This window comes from Hippopotamus amphibius, chromosome 12, assembly GCF_030028045.1.
Source record: "Hippopotamus amphibius kiboko isolate mHipAmp2 chromosome 12, mHipAmp2.hap2, whole genome shotgun sequence".
In the NCBI taxonomy this organism is placed as follows: Eukaryota; Metazoa; Chordata; class Mammalia; order Artiodactyla; family Hippopotamidae; genus Hippopotamus; species Hippopotamus amphibius.
The window spans coordinates 30,337,388-30,361,562 of NC_080197.1; the positions used below are offsets into that span (position 1 = coordinate 30,337,388).

At 43.3% G+C, this 24,175-nt stretch overlaps 1 protein-coding gene across 1 annotated transcript in view; it reads right to left on the reverse strand.

The window, feature by feature from the left end:
* Positions 1–238: 238 nt before the first annotated feature.
* The window catches only part of LOC130833956 (tyrosine-protein phosphatase non-receptor type substrate 1-like), a 31,631-nt gene continuing 7,694 nt past the window's right edge, over positions 239–24,175 (reverse strand). Inside the window, 4 exon segments of the mRNA XM_057704075.1 lie at positions 239–339; positions 5,456–5,788; positions 6,371–6,691; positions 12,374–12,730. Coding sequence (XP_057560058.1) covers positions 239–339; positions 5,456–5,788; positions 6,371–6,691; positions 12,374–12,730 — 1,112 coding nt within the window.

Consider the following 24,175-nt stretch of genomic DNA (forward strand, 5'->3'; position numbering starts at 1 on the left):
TCCTCCACAGAAACCTGAAAAGACAACCTTTGAAAACCCCTGATGCAGCCCACCTCCTATAGGACCTCACATTTCTCCTGGGAGTTGAGAACCTCTTAGAGGTTATTGAGGGAAGTGTGTTCCCTTCTCTTAACTCCACGTGGGCCCTGACCCTGTGGGGCCTGTTGGTTGGCCTCCCTACTGACCTGTGTCTTCTAGGACAGATCTTGTCCTGCCCTCCCTCCCACATATCTTACAGTCAGGCCCAATGCTTCCTGTGGACACAGATGACAGAGACACCGACCAGCAGCACAACCTTGGGGCCTAGGAGGAGAGCTGCCAGGAGAGGAGAAGGCAGTTCTGTGCCTGGAAATCAAGAGACAGGAGACATCATTAGAGTGGTCACACAGGAGCCAGTCCCACGGGCCTCCACTTACTTCATCTGAGGTCATATGGGCCTGCAGCAATATGAGGCTTTGAGCTACATCCTGTCCTGGGCTCAAGCTAGAGGGAGAAATCAGGGTATAAAGGTCATTCATTCTCACTCACTCTATTCTCGGCCTGCCTTGTCCTGTAAAAATGCCAGAGGTAAAAATAATTCTCAGACAGGTAATAGTCAGCAAATCCTAGTGCAGAATCTCTCACTAGGCTGCAATCCCAAACTCAACCAGCCACCAGGAAATTGCAGGAGAAAGAGACAAGGCAGATAAGACAGGCATCTAGAGTTATTTGTAAATACCACCACCAGTGTTACATTTCCCTAAGCTTTGAAAATATTGGAAAAGTGTCCTGCAGTGCAGTGCGCAGGGCAATAGGAAGGGCTTTCAATGTACACTTGACTTAAAAGCATAAGCACAGAATCCTCAGATCTGTGCATGTATTACCATACATGTCAAAAGGGGTGATCAGTAGTGATCAAGTTAAGCATCTTGAGATGGCACCTTATCTTGGATTTTCCAAGCAGAGCCCATGAAATCACAAAGATTCTTATAAGTAAAAGATGATGGCAGGGCAGTAGGAGAAGGAGAGTGACGTTAGAAGCAGAGGTCAGAGAAATGCAGGGCCCTCTGTCAAGCAGTGTGGACACCTCTGGGAGCTGGAAAAGGCAAGGAAATGGATTCCCCTCCAGAACCTGCAGAAGGAACACAGCCCAGCCACCCATTGTAGACCTCTGACCTCTCCAACTGTATGATAATGCATGTGTCTTTTATTAAATCACTAAACATGGTAATTATTTACAATGAGTATACGAACCTAATTAAGGAGGACAGATGTGAATAAATGGACAGGCACGATTTACACAGCAAAACTTCTTGTTAGAAGAGTCAGAAAGAAGGAAGAAATGCTGTTTGCCAATTAAGTGGTGAAGGGAAAAAGAAAAACGCAGGGGGAAGGGATTTAGGTTCCTGAAATACAAAGGAGAACCCAAAACTTAGAGGACTCAGAACCTTTCTCCCACTATCAAAACCAACCTACCTACTGGCACAAAAATACAAAGGAAGATCAATGGAACAGAATAGAGAACCCAGAGGTAAACCCAAGCATATATGGACACCTTATCTTTGACAAAGGAGGCAAGAATATACAATGGAAAAATGACAGCCTGTTCAATAAGCGGTGCTGGGAACATTGGACAGCTACATGTAATAGAATGAAATTAGGACACTTCCTAACACCATATGCAAAAATAAACTCAAAATGGATTAAAGACCTAAATGCAAGGCCAGACACAATAAAACTTCTAGAGGGAAACATAGGCAGAACACTTTATGACATATATCAAAGCAAGATCCTTTTTGACCCACCTCCTAGAATCATGGAAATAAAATCAAGAATAAACAAATGGGACCTCATGAGACTTAAAAGATTTTGCACAGCCAAAGAAACCATAAACAAGAGAAGAAGACAACCCTCAGAATGGGAGAAAATACTTGCCAATGAAGCAACGGATAAAGGATTAATCTCCAAATATACAAACAGCTCATGCAGCTTAATACCAAAAAAGCCAATAACCCAATTCACAAATGGGCAGAAGACCTAAATAGACAGTTCTCCAAAGAAGACATACAGATGGCTAACAACCACATGAAAAGATGCTCAACATCACTAATCATTAGAGAAATGCAAGTCAAAGCCACAATGAGGTATCACCTCACACCGGTCAGAATGGCCATCATCAAAAAATCTAGAAAAAGCTAAGGTTAGAGAGGGTGTGGAGAATAGGGAACCCTCCTGCACTGTTGGTGGGAATGTAAGTTGGTACAGCCACTATGGAAAACAGTTTGGAGGTACCTTAAAAAACTAAAAATAGCTCTACCATATGACCCAGTAATCCCACTCCTGGGCATATACCCAGAGAAAACCATAATCCAAAAAGAAACATGGACCAGAATGTTCATTGCAGCACTATTTACAATAGCCAGGACACGGAAGCAAACTAAAGAACCATCAGCAGATTGATGGATAAAGATGTGGCACATATATACAATGTAATATTACTCAGCCACAAAAAGGAATGAAACTGAACTATATGAGGTGGATAGATCTAGAGTCTGTCATGCTGAGTGAAGTAAGCCAGAAAGAGGAAAACAAATAGCGTATGCTAACTCATATATACGGAATCTACAAAAATGGTACTGATGGGCCCAGTTACAGGGTAAGAATAAGGATCCAGATACAGAGAATGAACTGGAGGACATAGGGTTGGGGGGTGGGGCGAAGGGGAAGCTGGGACGAAGTGAGAGAGTAGCATAGACATAGATACACTACCAACTGTAAAATAGATAGCTAGTGGGAAGTTGCTATATAACAAAGGGAGATCAACTTGATGATGGGAGATGCCTTAGAGGGCCAGGACAGGGAGAGTGGGAGGGAGTCTCAGGAGGGAGGGGATATGGGGATATAGGTATAAATACAGCTGATTCACTTTAGTGTACCTCAAAAACTGGTACAAGACTGTAAAGCAATTATATTCCAATAAAGAGCTTAAAAAAATGAAAAGAAAAGAAAACTCAAAAACACTCCTTGGGGGAAAAAAGAAAAACCAACCTACCAACCAAAAACTCTGTTAACATATTGGATTATGCCATACTGAGAGAAAAGAGGTCCACTAGATTATAAGTATGGTAAAATACCCCAGGATCATTAAAGAAAAAGTAGTCTGATATACATCCTCACACCAGATCAACTGGACCCAGGACTGAGGTGGCTAGAGCCCTCCGACACACCAGGCAGCAGGGTCACATAGGTCGCCTTACACTTTGCTTAATGCCACAGCCTAGATGCCTCTGGAAACATTTTCAGCCATTGTACAGCAGCAGGCATGCTGGGTCAGGCACCCTGCAGCACCCAGACATAACAGCCCTGGCCTGAGCCCCAGCAGGAGATGGAAGATTACAAAGTATTTCTGAGCCTCTCCAGACAAGATGGCATGAAATCTTCTCTCCCACTTACAATGTTCAGTACAATGTGAACCCTAGAAATAACACAAAGGACAAACATAGCAGGACTCTGAGGTGGAAGAGAAGGCAGACTAGCTAGAGACCTGAGTACTGGAGAAAGAACACAGCAGTCAGGCACCCAGGTCCACTCTCCAAATTGCCCAAGCGCAGGAGACCCAAGTGTGGCACTAGAATAAAGAAAAAGCCTAAATCAATAATCGAAGTTCCTGCCCCAAGAAATGAGAAAAGGAGGAGCAAAATAAACCCAAAGCAAGCAGAGGGAAGGAAATAATAAAGGAGAAAAATCCGTGAAATTATAAACAGAAAGAGTAGAGAAAAAAACTGAAACAGAAAGAGTGGGTTCTTTTAAAAGACCACTAAATTTGAAAATTTTCTAGTACAACTGACAAAGAAAAAAGGAGGAATGACATACTTCCAGTATCAGAAATGAAACAGAGGACATCATTACAGACCCTGCAGACATCAAAAGGATAATAAGGGAATGGTATGAACAACTGTACAGGCAGAAATTTGACAACTTAGAGACAATGGAAAAAATATCTCAAATATCACAACCTATCACAGCTCATACAATATGAAATGAACAATCTGAGTAGTCTTAAACAATTCAAATTCCTTTTCAAAAAAAAAAAAAAGATTCTCAAGGTTCGGGTGGTGTCATGGAAAAATTTTGCCAAGAACTTAACAGATGAATTAAAAACAATTTTGGTGCACAAAAACAACAATAAAAGATATTTTGGAAATTTTGAATTTCTACTCCATTTTAAATGATATTAGGGAATTATTATTGATTATATTAGTATGCACGGGTATTCCTTTTACAGAAAATCTATGGCCTTAACCATATAACCACACAATTGTGGACTCCATTGACAACTGGTTGTCCACCCAGGACTAAGTTAAAGTGCACACAATGATGCAAATTCTCTACCCCTCTTGTTTAAGGGAAGTTGTTTGTTCTCCACGTCCTCTCTTTAGCTTCCAGGAGGCAGGGACACAGACACTCAGTGACCCAGCGTTGACCCAGCAGATGAGGACAGCATCATAGGCCATGTTGGAAGGAACGTGGGACTTTGAAATGTCTTCTGGAGTAAAGATTCCTGGAAACCTGACTCGACCCTCTCTTGATGTGACATGAGAACCTGCAAGACATGTTGTATTTAAAGAGAGGAGGACTGTTCTTGGGACATGCCCTTGGCACAATGCCCAGCTGAGGGGGACCCTGTCTCGAAGTAGCATGTATCTGTGGTACAGGCTGGTGGTTCCTGTCCTCAGGGCCTCAGATTCACCTTGATTAGTATAGCCCAATCACCTGGACTAAAGGAAACAAATCTTCAACAGCATCCCCCACCCATTGCTTCCTGAGACCGTTCCGTAAACTCCAAATCCTCTGGCTGGTTGAAGCAGGAAGGGAGATCACGGCTGAACTGAGATCTGCATTGCGTCAATGTGCAGTGAGCTGTTGTGAGCATTGCTGGTCCACTGTCCCAAATCAGAGGACAAAGGAGCCCTGTGCACTGACCACTCATGGTCCTCTGGGTGCCTGGTCCAGACTCAAACTTCATGTGCTCAGGGCTCCCCTTCCAGAATTTCACCGAGAATTAGGTGCCGAAGTCTACTGGGGTGAGGTTACTTACATGGATGGAAAAGTCCAGGCTGGAGAGAGACTAGGCAGAGCCTAGAAAGAACAAGGAGGTGGGAGGTGGGCGGTCAGGGAAGGATGGACATAATCACTGTTAGTTAAGAAAGCAAGAAGCAGGACACTGTGAACAGGATGATCCCCCTCCTTCCCTACTTTCCTTCATGGATATTTATGTGAAAAGATCAACAAAGAATATACCAGACTCTTACCACCAGTCATTCTTGGCGGTGTGGGATTTGCAAAAGGAAACTCACTTTAAAGTTCTATTTTAAATCTATTGGCTTCTAGATTGTTCTATAATAAGCATGAATTACTACCTTTAATATTAAAAAAAAAAAATAAAGACCTGTGTGAGTTGGAGTGGAGGCCTCACCAGGGGGTTTATTGGTGGTGCCCTGTTCCTTCTGGGGAGCAGCGGGCTCCAGGGTATAGTTTTTGGTGACAGCTGGCTGCTCGTCATGATCCACCTGTCAGGTGAGCAGCACGGCCTCCCTGTGGGCAGATGAGGTCACCAGGAGCCAGCTCGTCCGGTTAAAGGTCCCGTCCTTGTTCTCTATGAGGGTCGAGGCTGTTTCTGTTCGGGTCAAGTTTCCATTCTCCAGCCAGGTCAGCTGTAGGCACTGAGGGTAGAACTTGTTCACGTGGCAGGTGATGTTCACTTGGTTCCCCGCTGTGGGGTGTTGGGTAACCTCCAAGGTGGGCGGAACTGAAACAGCACAGGCAGAAGCTCTGACCTTATGGAACAGACAGCTCACAGGGGAGGGGCTGGATAACAGCTCCCAGCACAGCAAGGGAGTCCACCCAGGACAGAGCCAGGCAGGCAGCAGGTGCTCAGACACGGAGGGTCTACTGCATATGAGTGAAATCACTAAGCGCACTGCAAAGCACACAGTAGGTGCTCAAAACCTCTTAGCTCCTATTTAGGGTTAAAATGTTTGCAATCAGCAAGATCAGCCCTGGCATGCAGTGGGAACATAACAACTGTATCAAAATAAATGAAATCAGCACGCACATAAGGGCCTGGCTGGTAGTAGGTGTTCAGTAATTGGAGATGCTCTTGGTAAAGTAAAGGAAATAATGCTTAGCACAGTGCTTGGCACATGTCCACCTGGAAGCTGGCATTCAATCCATAGTGAGTAACCAGCTCATCTAGGAGGCTGGCCATTGGGCCGCACTGTCAGGAAGCAGATTCCAGGCAATTCAAAGCCTGGAGCAAAAAGCAGGGGGGAAGAGCAGGCTGGGGCCTTGGGGGCAGGTGTGGGCTTGGGCTGGTGTGAGGGGCACCTACCTCGAATGGTCTCAGACAGCTTGGCAGTCCCACGGAGAGGAGGGCTCCCCTGCAGGGTGACGTGGGCCACCTCGCAGAGGACCTGGGAGTGAACATCCCCCGGGGCCAGCAGCACCCTGGTTGTGCTGGAGATGCTGTAGGAAACGCTGTCTCCCTCTGGGTCCACGTTGGTCTGGGAGGTGGAGAGCTCATTGCCATTTTTGAACCATTTCAGGGAGATGTTTCTGGGGGAGAAGCCATGGGATGTGCAGGTGAAGCTCACTGTCTGCTCAGGTGAGGCCCTCACGGCAGGGCCTGATACCACGGGAGGAGAAGGCTTGGCTACAAAAGGAACATTTATAAACAAGGAACATGATTGTGCTGACCTTCACTAAGGAAAAGCTTGTGACAATGTTAAGAGCTTGCAGATATATTATTTGTAAATTCTTCAAATATTTCTGGGATTGCAATGTCTTCATTCTCATCATAGGGGGAAACACAGAGGTTCCCAGAGGTGAGTCTGAGTCAGGGGTAGGGTCCACATGAAATTCCAGGCCTGAGGTCAAAATCCACCTTTGTTCCTCTGCCAGGTGATTATCCAGCCAATCCGGGCACAGGAACAGTGGTACTGATTGGATGAACTCTCCTATTAACTATTCCTGGCTGGGCTCCCCTAGAAATCTTAATTGACTTCAGAAAACCACTTACAAAAGTACATGCAGGGGAAGCAGGGTCACAGTGGGATCACCATGGAAGCTGAACCAGGCTGGCCATACAGCGGGAGGTGTGGCTGTGGCACCTCCCAGCTCCTCATCCATGAAAGGGAAAAGCAGGTATTATGCTGCCCAGGGTGCAATGAGGGTTAAATCAGGCAGTGGAAGCATTCTTACTGTGAGTAAAACACAAGATGAGTCACAAACCCAAAGAAACACAGATCTCTCTTTAACCCAGAATGCATATCCAGAGGTCTCCCTTCAGGTATTTATGAATTTACTTCATCAGTTTCATTCTTTCCATGAATATTCCAGTAGGACTAAGATATAAATGCCTCAAGTTCAAAGAAAGGGGGTGAATGGATGTTTTTCTGAGTCTGTGTTCTTCTCTTGGTTCAGTTTTGGGTTGAAAAGAAAGATCACTGAGTGGTGAGAGACAAGTGGTGGTTGATTTCTTAATTGCTGTTAATCCGTAGAGACACAGACCCAGGCCTACAAAGCACCCAGAAGCACACAAATCAGCAAATCAAATGTGAGGGCAGTTTCTCCCTGTAGAAGGGTCCTGTCCTATCTCCAAATTGTTCATTGTTACCCAACAACTCCTGTAAAAGGAGGCAGGCAGCAAATATTACAAACATTTGCATTTGTAAATATTTAATCTGCTTCCTAAAACTCCTCAAACATTGGAGGACACAATAAGGAGTTACCTTAATATATCAAGTCATAGAAACAGCAGCATCCTGGACTCCCCTAAAGGGACAAGATGCTGTGATCAGTTACTACTTGTCCAGAGTTTCTTCCCAGCCTAAAGATGGCCTCATTTCTCCATCACCCTCAGCTCTTTAATCCCCCCACCAGCCCTGAGAGGGAGACTTGAGAGTGGCCCCATTTATGGGATGTGGCTCAGGGAGGATGCAGCTGGCCAAGGACACCCAGTGAGTAAAGGTCAGAGCCCATCTCATCACACACAGGACTGATTGATTTTAGCATCACTGTTCGTTATCCTTGAGCCTCACTGTCTCTTTCTGGACACAATGCATACAAGCACCATTTGGTAAGATGAATGAGGATGTATGTAAAGCCCAGAGCCTGTATATAGCAGGCGCTTAATCAATGACACCCATGATGGTTATTATAAGATCTGGCCATTCTACTTCTGAAATTACCTATATACTTTTTAGGCAGTAAGAAGACAAAACAAAAGCAACAATAGGAACACCAAAAAGAGTCTCAAATCCTGCTCTATGCAGCACCATGCAAACATCTACATGTAAAAACAGTACAAACACCAAATTATGAATCTGTTTCCATTTTTAAAAATAGTCCCCTCAGGAAACAAGTCTGGGGAATTGGCTTTCAAAACACACAGGACATCACAGGCATTTTCCTGCACATCAGCTCTTTCAGGAGCTGGAAGCATTTTGAAAGGAGGAAGGACAAATGTTGTCAGTGTCACTGTGGCTGTTGAGGCAGGAGGGCTCTGGGCTGGGCAGGAAGTGTTTGCAGAGATACCAGCACCTCTTTAGACTCAGGTGAGTTCGAAGATGCGAAGGTTTCCCCAGCAATGAATCCTGGGTCTGCACAGGGTGTTCTGAGTGGGCAGGGAGCCCCGCTCAGCCCAGGTGAGCTCTGTTGGAGGTGGGTTGTGTCCCCACCAATCGACTAGGCCTGACTTTCTTGGGCCTCCTAAGAGCTGTCACCTTCACAGGCTATTCTGAAGCACCCACGCCTGGGAGAGCTGTTCTTCCAACCCAGGCTCTATAGGGGACCCACCTTGGCCAGGGAAAACCACAGCTTTCCCTCTGTGACCTCAGAGAACACGTAGCTCAGGGCTCCTCTGCCCTGGCTGGGCACCAGCACCCTCTGCAGGAGTTAAAACTTCATCTGACCAATTGAATCTGAATTTCTAGGGTAGAGCCAGGGTCTGGGGAGCTTCTGGAGGTTTCCCAGATGGTTTCAAAGAACAGGCAAGGTTGGTAGGCACGCAGCCCCACCCCAACCCCAGTTAGACTTAGTCCGGGAGGGAAAGTGACCCGTCCAAGGTCCTGTGAGAAGAGCTCACGTGGGTGGAACATGTACCATGTGCCAGGCTCTGCTCTAAGCTCATGACATGCATCCCTCACTAAGTCCCTGCAGCGGCTCTCTGAGGGCGGTGCTGTCATTGCTGCACATGGACACCGAACCCCAATGTGGGGAGGGACTCGTCAGAGGTCCCAGAGCCAGGACAGTGCAGAGCTGGCATGGGGGCCCAGGCAGGGGGCTCGGCCCAGGCTCTCAACCACTGTGTGCTGTGCTCTCAACCACTGAGTAACACCCTAACCCACCATATCCAGGGCTTTCTAGATCCTCTCCAGTCAGCACTGACTCCTGAAAGGTAGTGTGATTACCACCATTTCACAGATGGGGAAACTGAGGACAGAGAGAACTGAGACTTGCTCAGGGCCACAGAGCCTGGGAGGCCAGCACTCTCCCTCACTGAGGGGCTGTCCTGTCACCAGGTCATTGTACCCTCAGGACACCCTGCAAAGGTTGGTGTGATTATCCACTTTCTACAGGTGAGGAAATGGGGCCCAGCACAGGGCACTGGTCACAGCCGTAAAATCACACCGCGATTTAAGGTTCTATACTCTGTGCACCCAGGCAGAGCGCCTCAAATCCTTCCAATTCTCCTCAAAGGAGACCATGATTATCGCCACTTTACAGATGAGAAAACTGAAGCTCAGAGAATTGAAGGGGCTGAGTCCTCACGCTACCCTCATTGTGTCCCAGAAGTATTTCTTGTCATCTCCAAGCTTTCATGTCCATCAGCAGAGCAAGCACCCCACCTTCACAAGGCTCCACAGTGACCACCACCCTCCCCTTTTGCCTCTGAGATTTCGACTTCAAGCAACTACAGGGAGGAGTAGCGCCCAAGTGCCCAGGCCTGGGGATGCTGTAGCCACAGGGCTCCTGATGTGTCAGTCTAGAATAAGAACTCTTGCTCACACAGGGCCTCCAGCACCCTCTAGGGAACACCTCCCGCTCCTCATCCTCAGTCTGCAGAGCCAGGAATGGGTGAGCACCTGCTACGGGGATTGCAGTGGCCCCTCTCCGCTCTGTCCACACTACCCTTCCCAGAGCTGCCCCCACAGTGAAGGGTCCACATCACAACAAGGGGGAGAAACACTCCTGATGCTTTTACGTGTGCTGAGCCCTGTCTCTTCGCAACATTCAGCACATCAGGAGACACTGCAGTGTCTGATCTGTTGTAAAGCGAGACTTGCCTCCTTCATGGGACTTTTAGAAATGTTTTTTGCTAAAGAAAAGAACAATATAAAATTTTAAGAGGACAGGGCTGGAGGTTTCCCCACACGTTGACCAGCACCTCAGGCATTGCAGAGAGCAGGACTGTAGTCAAGGTACTTGGGGTTCAATCTTGGCTCCCCTACCGGCTCACAAATCAGGTCCCCTCTCTGAGCCTCAGTGTCCTCATCTGAAAAGGACAACAGAGGATCCCCTCCCTCAGAGCCCTGGTTATAAGGAGTGAACGCCATGAGGAAGATTCAGCATCTACAGGCTGCTGCTCCCTGGCCCCTCCCCTCCCTCCTTTCTCCTCCAGGGAATCATCAGGGCAGGCGGCCTGGGGAAGAGGGTGAGCAGCCTCTAGGGAGGCAGCAGGTCTGAGTGGCGGGGGAGCCACCTACGACCCGTGATTGGCGGGGCAAGGGACCCACCATCTGGGAAGTTTAGTAATAGCTGCAAAATCAAGATAAGTCCACCTTCACTGCTGATGCCTGGAGTTTGGCGAACTTCATTTGCCACCATGATTAGGAAGAAAATTTGGCAATATGATCACACAAATAAAATACACATACTCTCTGATCTAGCAACGCCACTTCCAGTGGGTATTTCCTCCGAGAGGAGAGTGACATGTGGAAAGGTTCTCCACTGCAGCGCTGTTTGAAGATTAGGAACAACTGAGTATTGGTTAACAGGAGACTGTAAACTGAACGATTTTGTCTCCATAGGCTGAGTGTAAAGTAGCTGTTGAATCACTGGGCAGCTCTAGCTGCTGATGTAGGATGAGGGATTTGGGATCACGTGACTGAAAGTAGGGAGAGGTTTCCAGTCACCTCAGGACTCAGGGTCTGAATGCAAGGAGCAGTCTGAACCTTTGGGAAAGTAATGAAAAGAGTCTGCTCAATGGTTATTTCAAGGAATTTTAATTTGCACCTCCTATGTGCCAGGCTCTTCCATGAAACCAGTTCCAATGCCGGTGCAAGAAGGAGCTTGGCCTGGAATCAGACTTGGTTCTGGAAGGATCCCCTCACTCACTGACCATGGGACTGTGGTCTGGGCCTCTGTCACCTGTTGACCTTAGACCCGCATCTGTACATGGGGGGGTTGGGAGGATGGTGTCTGCAGGTCCTTCCGGTGCTGACAGCCCAGGATTCAGGAGTTAGAAAGAGGATCCATGGTCTTTGTCAGAAATCTCTAAATGAACCTTTGCTACCTCAGTGGGGCTGCCCCTAAGTCACCTGCTTAGGGAACCTCTTCCCTGGGGAGGGACACTCTGAGATGACACAGCTCTGCTTGGAGCCTTCAGTGACTGTGAGTCAGTCCCTGAATCACAGGAGGGTTTTCTCACCAGATGCCCAGGAGACACCAAACCTCCAGGCATCTCCTTCAAGCAGAGCCAGCAGAGTAAATGCTGAAACCTATGCCTCTGGGAAATTCTTCTCAGGTTGACGGTTCTGAAGAGGAAATAAAGAAACTCATTCTTCCCTCCCTGCCTGGATGGATTTCTCCTCTTGGGAAGGGACGAGGACATAAGCTTCAGGAGAGGAGAGCCCTTGTCTGCTTTGTTCACTGCTGCTTCCACAGCATGCAGAGCAGGGCCTGGGACACAGTAGGTGCTCAATTCATGCTGAATAGAGAGAAGACTCAGCCACATGGAAGGGAGCACTCTCTGGAAGCAGAAGGTGAGGTCAGGCCTGTGACAGGGCATGGCACTCAGACTTTCAGCTCCCTCATCCCTGGAGTCAAAGGGCTGGATGGGATTGAAAAGACAAGGGATGAGGAGCCGGGCAGACTGGTTTCTAGACTTTTCCCCCCTTTTAACAGCCATGGGCCCTTCAGCAAATAGCATGACCCCCACAGGCCTCAACTTCCCTGATCTGTAGAAGGGAGTGACATCAGATCATGTCCACATCATGATATAAGTGCCCACTGCTGCACCTCATTTGTTTTTTTTTTTCTCAAAGAGTGGAGGACATTGTTGTTCCCTTGTTGTCAGAGACCAGTGGACAAAGGACACCCAGGACATACTCACCACTCACAGTGAGATGAGTGCCTGGTCCAGACTTAACTTCCGTGTCGTTAGGTTCTCCTTTCTTGAACTTCACACAGTAGTAGACACCAGTGTCTGCTGGGGTGATGTTACTGATGCGGATGGAAAAGTCCGTGTTGTCTCTCCTTGTAGTATCTGAAACAGTTGCTGCTCTGGGGAAGGGGCCTCCTTTTTGACTGTAGAGTAACTCCCGTCCTGGCCCAGTTCCCCTGAACCACGCGGCAGGCCCCACGGGGTGCAGGGAGGTAATGGTGCAGCGCAGCGTGGCCGTCTCTCCTGCTGCAACTGAAACTGACCTCTCAGGCTGAATCACCTGCAGCTCGTCCTCACCTGCCACTCCTGGAGGGAAACACAATCCAGTTATTCATTCATCCTTATGTGATCTTGTAGGTTTTCTCAAGTGTTTATCAACGATGACCTTCACTAACTGTGTGCCCTTGAGCCAGCCTTGAACTCAGCCCATTGCATGTCCACTGCATGCAACCTGCACCGTGAGCCTGTAATATGAGACCCTAATACAACATCTAATATAAGAGAGGAACTGAGGCTCAGAGAGCTTAATGATGTGGCAAAGAGTGGGTTTGAGTACTTGGCCCTCTCTGGAAGTCTCATGTTTCACCAAATACTTCTGACTCTTCACTTTGTGGCCTCACAGACTGTTGCAGTTCTGGCCTGTGCATTAGGTGGGACCACATGCATTTTTTAGACACTGAGTTGTGAGGAGAACTGATGGATGAATTTGTAGGTTATTCATGTAACTGCAAGAACCTTTATGGTCCAACGTCCCTCTTCCCCAGAGATCCAGATACTCATGATGGGGTGGGCTCCAGCAACATGGATACATGAGTGACAGCGACGTGCAGAGCTCCCAACACACAATGAACATTGAGTTTAAGAAGAAAGTAAAACATTGTTTCAAGTCCCTGGGATTTTTCCAGTGGCATAGTCATGTTATATTAGTTACCTAAGGCTACTGTAATAAATTATCAAACATTTCTTGGCTTAAAATGACAGTTTTATTATCTTATAAATCTGGATGTCAAAGGACCAAAAATGGTGTCACTGGACTAAAATGAAGGAGTCAGTTGGGCTTCAGTTCTTCTGCAGGCTCTGATCATTGCTCCTCCAAATTCTTGAGACTGTCTATCCTCATGTTCTCATGGTTTCCATCTTCCTGTCTTGCTTCCATTGTCAGTTGTCCTCAACCTTTGGCTTTCCTGCCTCCTTATTATAAGCTTATATGAGGCCCACACTGATTATCTAGGATATTCTCCCCATAGCAAAAGTCTTAATCACTTTCAAAAAATCTCTCTTGTCATGTAAAGTAAAATATTCACAAGTATTAGGACATGGATCTTTTTAGGGGGGTATTTTCTGTTTTTTTTATTTGTTTCCTTGATTTATAACTTTTTATATTGAAATATTATTGATTTACAATGTTGTATTAATTTCTGCTCTACAAAAATTGACTCAGTTATACACATAACATACATTCCTTTTTTAAACATTCTTTTAAGATCTTTTCCATTATGATTTACCACAGGATACTGAATATAGTTCTCTGTGCTATACAGTAGGACCTTGTTGTTTATCTTTTCCATGTATAATACATTACATTTCCCCTTCTTCCTCCCCCTCGGCAACTGCAAGTCTGTTCTCTATGCCCACGAGTCTGTTTTTGTTTCATAGACAGGTTCACTTGTGTCATCTTTTTTTTTTTTTTGGCCACATGGTGCAGCTTGTAGGATCCCAGTTCTCTGATCAGGGTCACACCTGGGCCCCTGCACTGGAAGTATGGAGTCGTAATCACTGGACCCCCAAGGAATTCCCTGTGTCCTCTTTTCGATTCCACATATAAGTGACTTCATATGGTATTGATCTTTCTTTCTGACTTACTTCACTAAGTATGATAATCTCTAGTTGTATCATGTTGCTGCAAATGGCATTATTTTTTTTTTTTTTTTTATGGCTGAGTATTATTCCATTGTATATATATACCACCTATTCTTTTTTTTTTTTTTTTCCAGTATTTTTTAAAGCAGTTTTGGGTTCACAGCAAAACTGAGAGCACAGTGCAGAGATTTCCCATACAGCCCTTCCACCATACATTCATAGTTTCTTTCATTGTCAACCTCCCCCGACAGGGTAGTGCATTTGTTACAATTGATGAGCCCACATTTACACACCACCATAATCACCCAAAGTCCATAGTCCACATTAGGATTCACTCATGGTGTTGTATATTCTATGGGTTTAGAGAAATGTATAATGACATGTATCCATCATTGTATTATCACACAGTGTATTTTCACTGCCTTAAAAATCCTCTGTGCTCCACCTGTTCATCCATCGCCTTGACAACCACTCATCTTTTTTAAGATCTCCACAGTTTTGCCTTTTGCAGAGTGTCTAGTTGGAACCATACAGTATGTTACCTTTTCCAATTGGCTTCTTTCACTTAATAATATGCATCTAAGGTTCCTCCATGTTTTTCATGGCATAATAGGTCATTTCTTTCTAGCACTGAATAATATTCCATTGGGTAGATTTACTGCAACTTATTTATCCGTTCATCTATGACATCTTGGTTGCTTCCAAGATATGGCAATTATGAATAAAGCTGCTATGAACATGGTGGTGCAGGTTTTCCTGTGGACATAAGTTTTCAACTCATTTAGTTAAATATCAAGAAGTGTAATTGCTGGATTGCATGGTTACTGTATGTTTAGTTTTGTAAGAAACTGACAAACTCTACTCCAAAGTGGCTGTGCCTTTTTGCCTCCCACCAGCAGTGAATGTAATTTCCTGTTACTCCAAATGCTTGGCAGCATGTGGTGTTGTCAGTGTTCTGGATTATGGCCATTCTAATAGGTGAATAGTGGTATCTCATGTTTGTTTTAATTTGCATTTCACTGATGATAAATGATGTGGAGAATTTTTTCATGTGCATATTTGCCATCCGTATTTTTTCTTTGATGGGGTGTCTATTCAGGCCTTGGCCCATTTATTAATCAGGTATTTTTTCATCACTGAGTTTTAAGAGTTCTTTGGAAATTTTGTTTTTGTCTTTTTTTTTTTAACTTTATTTTTAACTATGTTGGGTCTTCGTTGCTGCCCATGGGCTTTCTCTAGCTGTGGGGAGCGGGGGCTACTCGTTGCAGTGCACGGACTTCTCATTGACGTGGCTTCTCTTGTTGCAGAGCATGGGCTCTTGGCATGCAGCTTCAGTAGTCGCAGCACGTGGGCCTAGTAGCTGTGGCACACGGGCCCTAGAGCTGGTGGGATCAGTAGCTGTGGTTCATGGGCTCTAGAGTGCAGGCTCAGTAGTTACGGCAAGTGGGATTCATTGCTCTGTGGCATGTGGGGTCTTCCCAGCCCAGGGGTCAAATCCATGTCCCCTGCATTGTCAGGCAGATTCTTAACCACTGAGCCACCAGGGAAGCCCTCTTTGTATATTTTGGATAGTAGTCTTTATAAGATGTGTCTTTTGCAAATATTGTCTCCTAGTCTGTGGCTTATCCTCTCGTTTTCTTGATATTATCTTTTGCAGAGCAGACATTTTTAATCTAAAAAGTAGAGCTTGTCAATTATTTCTGTCACCCCCTCGATAACCTTGTGCTTTGGTATTTTACCTAAAAATTCATCACCAAACCCAAGGTCACCTAGATTTTTTCCTGTGTTGTCTTCTGGGAGTTTTATATTTTTGCATTTTACATTTAGGTATACAATCCATTTAGAGTTAATTTTTGTGAAATGTGTAAGGTCTATGTCTAGACTTTTTTTTTTTCTGCATGTGAATGTGCAATTGTTCCAGTACCAATTTTTGAAAGCACTGTCTTTCCTCCATTGTATTGCCTTAGCTCATTTTTCAAAGATCAGTTGACTTTTCTATGTAGGTCTATGTCTGTGCTCTCTATTCTGTTCCATTTTTTTGTTTTTGAGCTATTTTTCTTTTACTTTGCTAATACCACACTGTCTTGATTACTGTTGCTTTCTAATAGTTCTTGAAGTCAGTAGTGTCAGTTTTCCAACTTTGTTTTTCTTCAATATCATGTTGGCTAATCTGTGTCTTTCACATCACTTTAGAATCAACATTTTGACATCTACAAAATAACATGCTAGGATTTTGATTGAAAGTACACAGAATATATAGATTCAGTAGGTAAGGACTGACACCTTGACAATATTGAGTCTTCTTATTCCTAAACATGGAATATCTCTCTATTTATTTACATTTTCGTGGATTTCATTCATCAGAGTTTTACAGTTTTCCTCATATAGATCTCATACATGTTTTGTTAGATTTATACTGAAGTACTTCATTTGGGGGATGCTAATGTAAGTTGTATTGTGTTTTTGATTTCAAATTTCAATTGTTTACTGCTGGCATACAAGAAAGTGCTTGACTTTTGTGTATTAACCTTGTTTTCTGCAATCTCGCTATAATTCCTTCTTAATTCCAGGAGGGTTTTTTTGTGAATTCTTACAGATTTTCTGTGTAGATGGTTATGTCATCTGCAAACAAACACAATTTTATTTCTTCCTTCTCAATCAGTAAACCTTTATAAAATTTTTCTTGTCTTATTGAGTTATCTAGGACTTTCAGTAAAATGTTGAAAAAGTGGTGAGAGTGAAATTCTTGCCTTGTTCCTGATCTTAATAGGAGAAACTCTAGTTTCTCATCATTAAGATGGTGTTTGCTATAGGTTTTTTGTATATATTTATTATCAAATTGAGGATGTTTCCCATTATTCTCAGTTTACTGAGAGTTTTTAATCACAAATAATGGCTATTAGATTTTGTCATATGGGTTTTCTGCACTCATATAATGATGTAATGTTGCTTTTTTAACTTGTGGATGTGATGATTTACATTAATTGATTTTTAAGCTCTTTATTGGAATATAATTTCTTTACACTCTTGTACCAGCTTTTGAGGTACACCAAAGTCAATCAGCTGTATTTATACATATATCCCCATATCCCCTCCCTCTTGCCACTCTCACCCTCCCTGTCCTGGCCCTTTAAGGCATCACCCATCATTGAGTTGATCTCCCTTTGTTATACAGCAACTTCCCACTAGCTATCTATTTTAGAGTTGGTAGTGTATATATGTCTATGCTACTCTCTCACTTCGTCCCAGCTTCCCCTTCGCCCCCCAACTCCCCAACCCCATGTACTCCAGTCCATTCTCTGCATCTGCATCCTTATTCTTGCCCTGTCACTGGGTTCATCTGTACCTTTTTTATTTATTTTTTATTTTTTTATTTTTTGGTTCCAGAAATATGTGTTAACATACAGTATTTGTTTTTACTCTTTCTGGATTACTTCACTGTGTATCACAGACTCTAGGTCTATCCACCTCATTACATATAGCTCCATTTCATTCCTTTTATGGCTGAGTCATATTCCATTGTATATATGTGCCACATCTTCTTTATCCATTCATCTGTTGATGGGCATTTAGGTTGCTTCCATGTCCTGGCTATTGTAAATAGTGCTGCAATGAACATTATGGTACATGTTTCTTTTTGAATTATGGTTTTCTGGGTATACGCCCAGGAGTGGAATGACTGGATCATATGGTAGTTCTATTTTTAATTTTTTAAGGAACCTCCAAACTGTTTTCCATAGTGGCTGGACCAACTTACATTCCCACCAACAGTGCAGGAGAGTTCCCTTTTCTCCACACCCTCTCCAACATTTATTGTTTCTAGATGTTTTGATGATGGCCATTCTGACCAGTGTGAGGTGATACCTCATCGTGGCTTTGACTTGCATTTCTCTAATGATTAGTGATGTTGAGCATCTTTTCCTGTGGTTGTTAGCCATCTGTATCTCTTTGGAGAAATGTCTATTTAGGTCTTCCGCCCATTTGTGGATTGGGTTATTTGCACTTTTGGTATTAAGCTTCATGAGCTGCTTGTATGTTTTGGAGATGAATCCTTTGTCCGTTGCTTCGTTGGCAAGTATTTTCTCCGATTCTGAGGGTTGTCTTCTTGCCTTCTTTACAGTTTCTTTTGCTGTGCAAAAGCTTTTAAGTCTCATTAGGTCCCATTTGTCGATTCTTGATTTTATTTCCATTATTCTCACTTATTCTTTATCCATTCATCTGTCAATGGACTTTTAGGTTGTTTCCATGTCTTAGCTACTGCAAAAATGCTGCTATGAATACGGGTGCATGTATCTTTTTGGATAAGAGTTTTGCTGGATATATGCCCAGGAATCGGATTGCTGTATCATACAGCAAGGTTTCTGAGGAACCTCCATGCTGCTTTCCATAGTGGCTTTACCAGCTTACATTCCCAACAAGAGTGTAGGAGAGTTCCCTGTTCTACACATCCTTTCCAGCATTTGTTGTCTGTTAGAGCTTTTAAGGAAGGCCATTCTGACCAGAGTGAGGTGAGGTGAGGTGAGTGAGAAGGTATCTCATTTTAGTTTTGATTTGCTTTTTTCTAATAATTAGCGAGCATCTTTTCATATACCTGTTGGCCATTGTATTTCTTCTTGGTAGAAATGTCTGCTTATGTCTTTTGTCCATTTTTCTATTGGGTTGTTGGTTTTGTTGTTTTTGTTATTAAGTTGTATGAGCTGTTTGCATATTTTGGAAATTAAGCCCTTATTGCTCACATAATTTGCAAATATTTCCTCCCATTCTGTACATCGTCTTTTTGTATTTTATGCTTTATTTTTCTCTGCAAAAGCTTATAAGCTTGGTTAGGTCCCATTTGTGTATTTTTGTTTTTGTTTCTATTGCCTTGGGAGACTGCCCTAAGAAAACATTGCTACGGTTAATGTCTGAGAATATTTTGCCTATGATCTCTTCTAGGAGTTTTATAGTGTCCTGTCTCTAAGCTCTTAAGCTATTTTGAGTCTATTTTTCTGTATGGTGAAAGGGTGTGCTCTGACTTCATTAATTTACGTGTGATGGTGCAACTTTCCCAACACCACTTGCTGAAGAGACCGTCTTTTTCCCATTGCATATTCCTGCCTCTTTTGTCAAAGATTCATTGACCGTAGGTGTGTGGGTTTATTTTCTGGCTCTCTATTCTGTTCCATTGATCCATATGTCTGTCTTTGTGCCAATATCATGCTGTTCAGATTACTATAGCTTTGTAATATTGTCTGAAGTCTAGGAGAGTTATGCCTCTTGCTTAGTTCATCCTGTTTGGATACTGAATTCCATCAAATGCTTTTCCTTCACCTATTAAGATGACCATGTTGTTTTCGTCTTTTCTTTTGTTGACATGGTGTATCACATTGATTGATTTGTGTATGTTGAATCCTCCTGTTGAACTTGGGATGAATCCATCTTGGTTGTGGTGTATGATTTTTTTATGTGTTGTTGGATTAAGTTTGCTAATATTTTGTTGAGAATTTTTGCATCTATATTCATCAAAGATATTGGCTGGTAATTTTCTTTTTTGGTGGTGTCCTTGTCTGGTTTTAGTATCAGGGTGATGGTGATCTCATAGAATGGCTTTGGGAGTGTTCCCCCCTCTTCAATTTTTTGGAAGAGTTTGAGAAGGATCAGTGTACGTTCCTCTCTATATGTTTGGCAGAATTTGTCTGTGAAGCCATCTGGTCCTAGACTTTTGTCTGTAGGGAGTTTTAAATTACAAATTCTATTTCACCTCTAGTGATTGGTCTATTCAAATAGTTATTATCTATTTCTTCTTGGTTCAATTTTGCTGGGCTGCATGTTTCTAGAAACTTGTCCATTTCTTCTAGGTTATTGAATGTGTTGGCATATAATTGTTCATAGTATTGCCTTATGGATTTTTGTCTTTCTGTGGCATTTGTTGTTATGTGTCCTTTTTCATTTCTTATTTTGTTTATTTGGGTTCTCTCTTTTCTTCTTGGTGAGCCTGGACAGAGGTTTGTCAATCTTGTTTATTCTTTCAAACAACCAGCTCTTTGTTTTATTGATTTTTGTTATATTTTTTAATCTCTATTTTATGTCCTCTCTGATCTTTAATATTTCCTTCTTTCTGCTGACTTTAAATGTCTTTTTCTAGACCTTCTAAGTGGTAAGTTAGGGTATTTACTTGAGATTTTTCTTATTTTTTTGATGATGGCATGTACTACTTTGAACCTACCTTTAAGGACTTCTTTTGCTACATCCCATAGATTTTGTATGCTTGTGTTTTCATTGTCATTTGTCTCAATGCATTTTTTTTAATTTCCTCTTTGATTTCATCTTTGACCCATTGGTTTTTTAGTAGCATGTTGTTTGGTCTCTGTATAATTCTTTTTCTCATTTCTTTTTCTGTGTTTGATTCCTTGTTTCTTGCCTTTGTCATCAGAAAAGATGCTTGAGGTAATTTCTATACTCTGAAATTTGTTGGTGCTTCTTTTGTGCTCCAATATGTGGTCAGTTGTAGAGAACGTTCCATGTGCACTTCAAAAGAATGTGTATTCTGCTTTTTTCTTTTTTTCTTTTGGATGTAATATCCTGGAAATGTCAATTGGGTTTAACTGTTCTTTTGTATCATTTAGATTCTCTGTTGCCTTATTGATTTTCTGTCTAGATCTCTCCACTGATGTGAGTGGGGTGGTAAAGTCTCCTACAATTATTGTATTTCCACCAATTTCTCCCCTAATGGCTGTTAGTATTGATTTTATGTATCTGGGTCCACCTGTATTAGGTGCATATATGTTGGCAAGTGTACAACCCTCTTCTTTTTTTCTTTATTCTTTTATTGTTTTTATTTTTTTGGGGGGTACACCAAGTTCAATCATCTGTTTTTATACACATATCCCCATATTCCCTCCCTCCCTCAACTCCCCCCCCACCCTCCCTCGAGTCCCCCCCACCATCCCCATCCCAGTCCTCTAAGGCATCTTCCATCCTCGAGTTGGACTCCCTTTGTTATACAACAACTTCCCACTTGCTATCTATTTAACACTTGGTACTATATATATTTCTGTGCTACTCTCGCACTTCATCTCAGATTCCCCTTCACCCCCCGCCCCACCAAACCTCGATTTCTCCAGTCCATTCTCTGCATCTTCATCCTTGTTCTTGAATTGATTCTTTTATTATTATATAGAGTCAGTCTTCATGTCCTTTGTTTTAAAGTCCATTTTCTCTGATAAGAGGACTGCAACCCCTGCTTTCTTGTCCTTTCTGTTTGCATGAAGCATCTTTTTCCACCCCTAACTTTCTATCCATGCGTGTCCTTTGCCCTAAAGTGGGTCTCTTGTAGGCAATGTATTGTAGGCTTCTGTTTTTTTATCCACTTTGCCACTCTGTGTAATTTTATTAGAGCATTCATTCTATTGATATCTAAGGTAATTATTGATAGATATGTATTTATTGCCATTTTAAGCCTTGTTTTCCCATTGATTTTGTATTTCTTCTTTGCCCTTTTCTTTTCTTTTTTGTCTTTCCTTTTGTGAATTCATGATTTCCTTTCCTAGTATACTTATGTTCTCTTCTTTTTGCTTTTTGTGAATCTATTGTGTGTTTTTGACTTGTGGCTACCCTGTTGTTCAAGTATGTGAATCCCTCCTATGTCTACTTGCCTTAGACAGGTGGTCATATAGAAACATAGTCTAGAAAATTTAAAAATGTACATTTTCTAACCCTCCTCCCCCACACTTCATGATTTTGATGTCCTCTTTTACATCTTCATGTTCATCATTTTGCTGTTCATAATGGTTATCCTCACTTTCACAGAAATTTTTTGATTTTTTTAATCTGTGTACTAGCTTATTTAGCTGATTTGCTTTCCAGGTGTGATTTGCTCGTTCCTACATATTCTTATTTCTTTTCTATTTAGAGAAAACCTTTCACTATTTGCTTTAGGATAGGTTTGGTATTGCTGTATTCTTTTAGTTTTCCCTTGTCTAAGAAATTCTTTCTCTCTCCTGCTATGCTAAATGATAATCTTGCTGGGTAGCATATCCTAGATTGCAGATTTTTCCCTTTCAGGACTTTGAATGTATCTTGTCACTGCCTTCTGGCCTGCAACATTTCTGTAGAGAGATCAGCTGATAGCGTTAAGGGGGTTCCCTTGTAATTAACACCTTTTATTTTCTCTTGCTGCCTTTAGAATCCTCTCTTTATCTTTAAATTTGCAATTTATTTTAGAATATGTCTTGATGTAGGTCTCATTGGGTTTACCTTATTTGGGGCCCTCTGTGTTTCCTGTACCTGAATATCTGTTTCCTTCTTTACTTTCGGGAAGTCTTCAGCCCTAATTCCTTCAAATACATTTTCAATCCCCTTTTCTCTTTCTTTGCCTTCTGGAATCCCTGTTGTGCATAGATTGATGCCTGCTTTATATCATCCCATGGGTCGCTTATATTGGCTTCATTTTTTGTTTTCATTTGAGTTTCTGTCTGCTGTCTTGATTGGGTGATTTCCATTTTTCTGTCTTCCAGATCACTTATTCATTCATCTGCATTATCCATTCTGTTATTCATTGCCTTTAGTTCAGTTTTTCTCTCAACAAATGAGATTTCTAATTTTTCTTGGTTCCTTTTCATAGTTTCTAGTTCATTTTTATAGTATTGTGCATTTCTGCTGATAATCTTTCTTAATTTCTTCAGTATTTTCATTATCCCCTTTTTGAAATTGGTGTCTATTAGATTAAAGAGGTCTGTATCATTGTTTGCTTTTTCAGGGGCAGTCCTTTATCTTTTACCTGGGAGTGGTTCCTCTGCTGCCTCATTGAACTTATATTTCTCTTATTCTGTGAGTTGAGGAGAAGCAATTATGTATTGTGGTCCTGCAGTGCTATTTATACATGAGAGTGTCCCTGTGTAGCTTGTGTGGGTTTAATATTTGGTGTGAGGGCTGCTTTTAGAATGCATGCCTGTCACCTCTTTCCTCAGCACATGCCAACCTTCTTCCCTTGATGGGGGTGTGCAGATGTGGTGTCTGGTGCCTAGTCCTGGGGTTCTTGGTGGCCACGGTAGCTCATTTGTACCCCCAGAGCATGCAATGGGAGCGGAGGTGGCCCGAGATGGCTTCTGGAGTCTTTGAGGGCAGTAGCAATGGTCATGACCACCGCACCTAAAGCCCAAAGGGTGGAGGTAGGTAGCTCACACAGCTCCTTGTGACGGCTCCTAAAGTGGGGAGGGGTGGGGCCAGGGACTCCCAGCCACTTCTGAAGAAAGGGGGTGGCAGCTGCTGTGACTGGTGATAGCTCCTGAAGCTCATGTAGGCGGTGTCCTGCAGCCTGAGAGTGCATGCAGGGAAAAAGGCTACAATGGAGGGTCCCACCCCCACCCCTCACGCACCTAGCAAACAATGGTGCATGTCCTCTAAGGCAGCCCAGGCTTCCTCCACCTATATGCACAGGTGAGCCTGCACCACACTCCAGATTTTCGGGCTGTCTCCCCACAGCCCAACCCCAGTCCTTTCCCAGGATTTGATCTCTGAATCTTGAGCTTCAAACCCAGCCCCCACCTGTACAAGCAGACAAACATTTCACGCTGGGTAATCCAAGCAGTTGCACTGACAATCTGTGCAGGTCTCTCTCTGCTCTAGCTAGTGCAAACTGGTTGCTGTGTTCTCCTCTGAGGCTACGAAGCTCCCCATCTATCCTGACTGATCTCCCCACCAGTGAGGGGACTTCCCAGAGCAATGGAACTTTTCCTCTTTCACAGCTGCCTCCCAGAGACACAGGTCCCATCAGACTCCTTTCTCACTTTCCTTTTTTTTTTCTTTTTTCTTTTGTCCTACCTGGTTGCATGGAGATTTCCTTGCTCTTTCAGAATTCTGAGGTCTTCATTAAGTAGATATTAAGTAGATATTCTATGAGAATCATTCCGC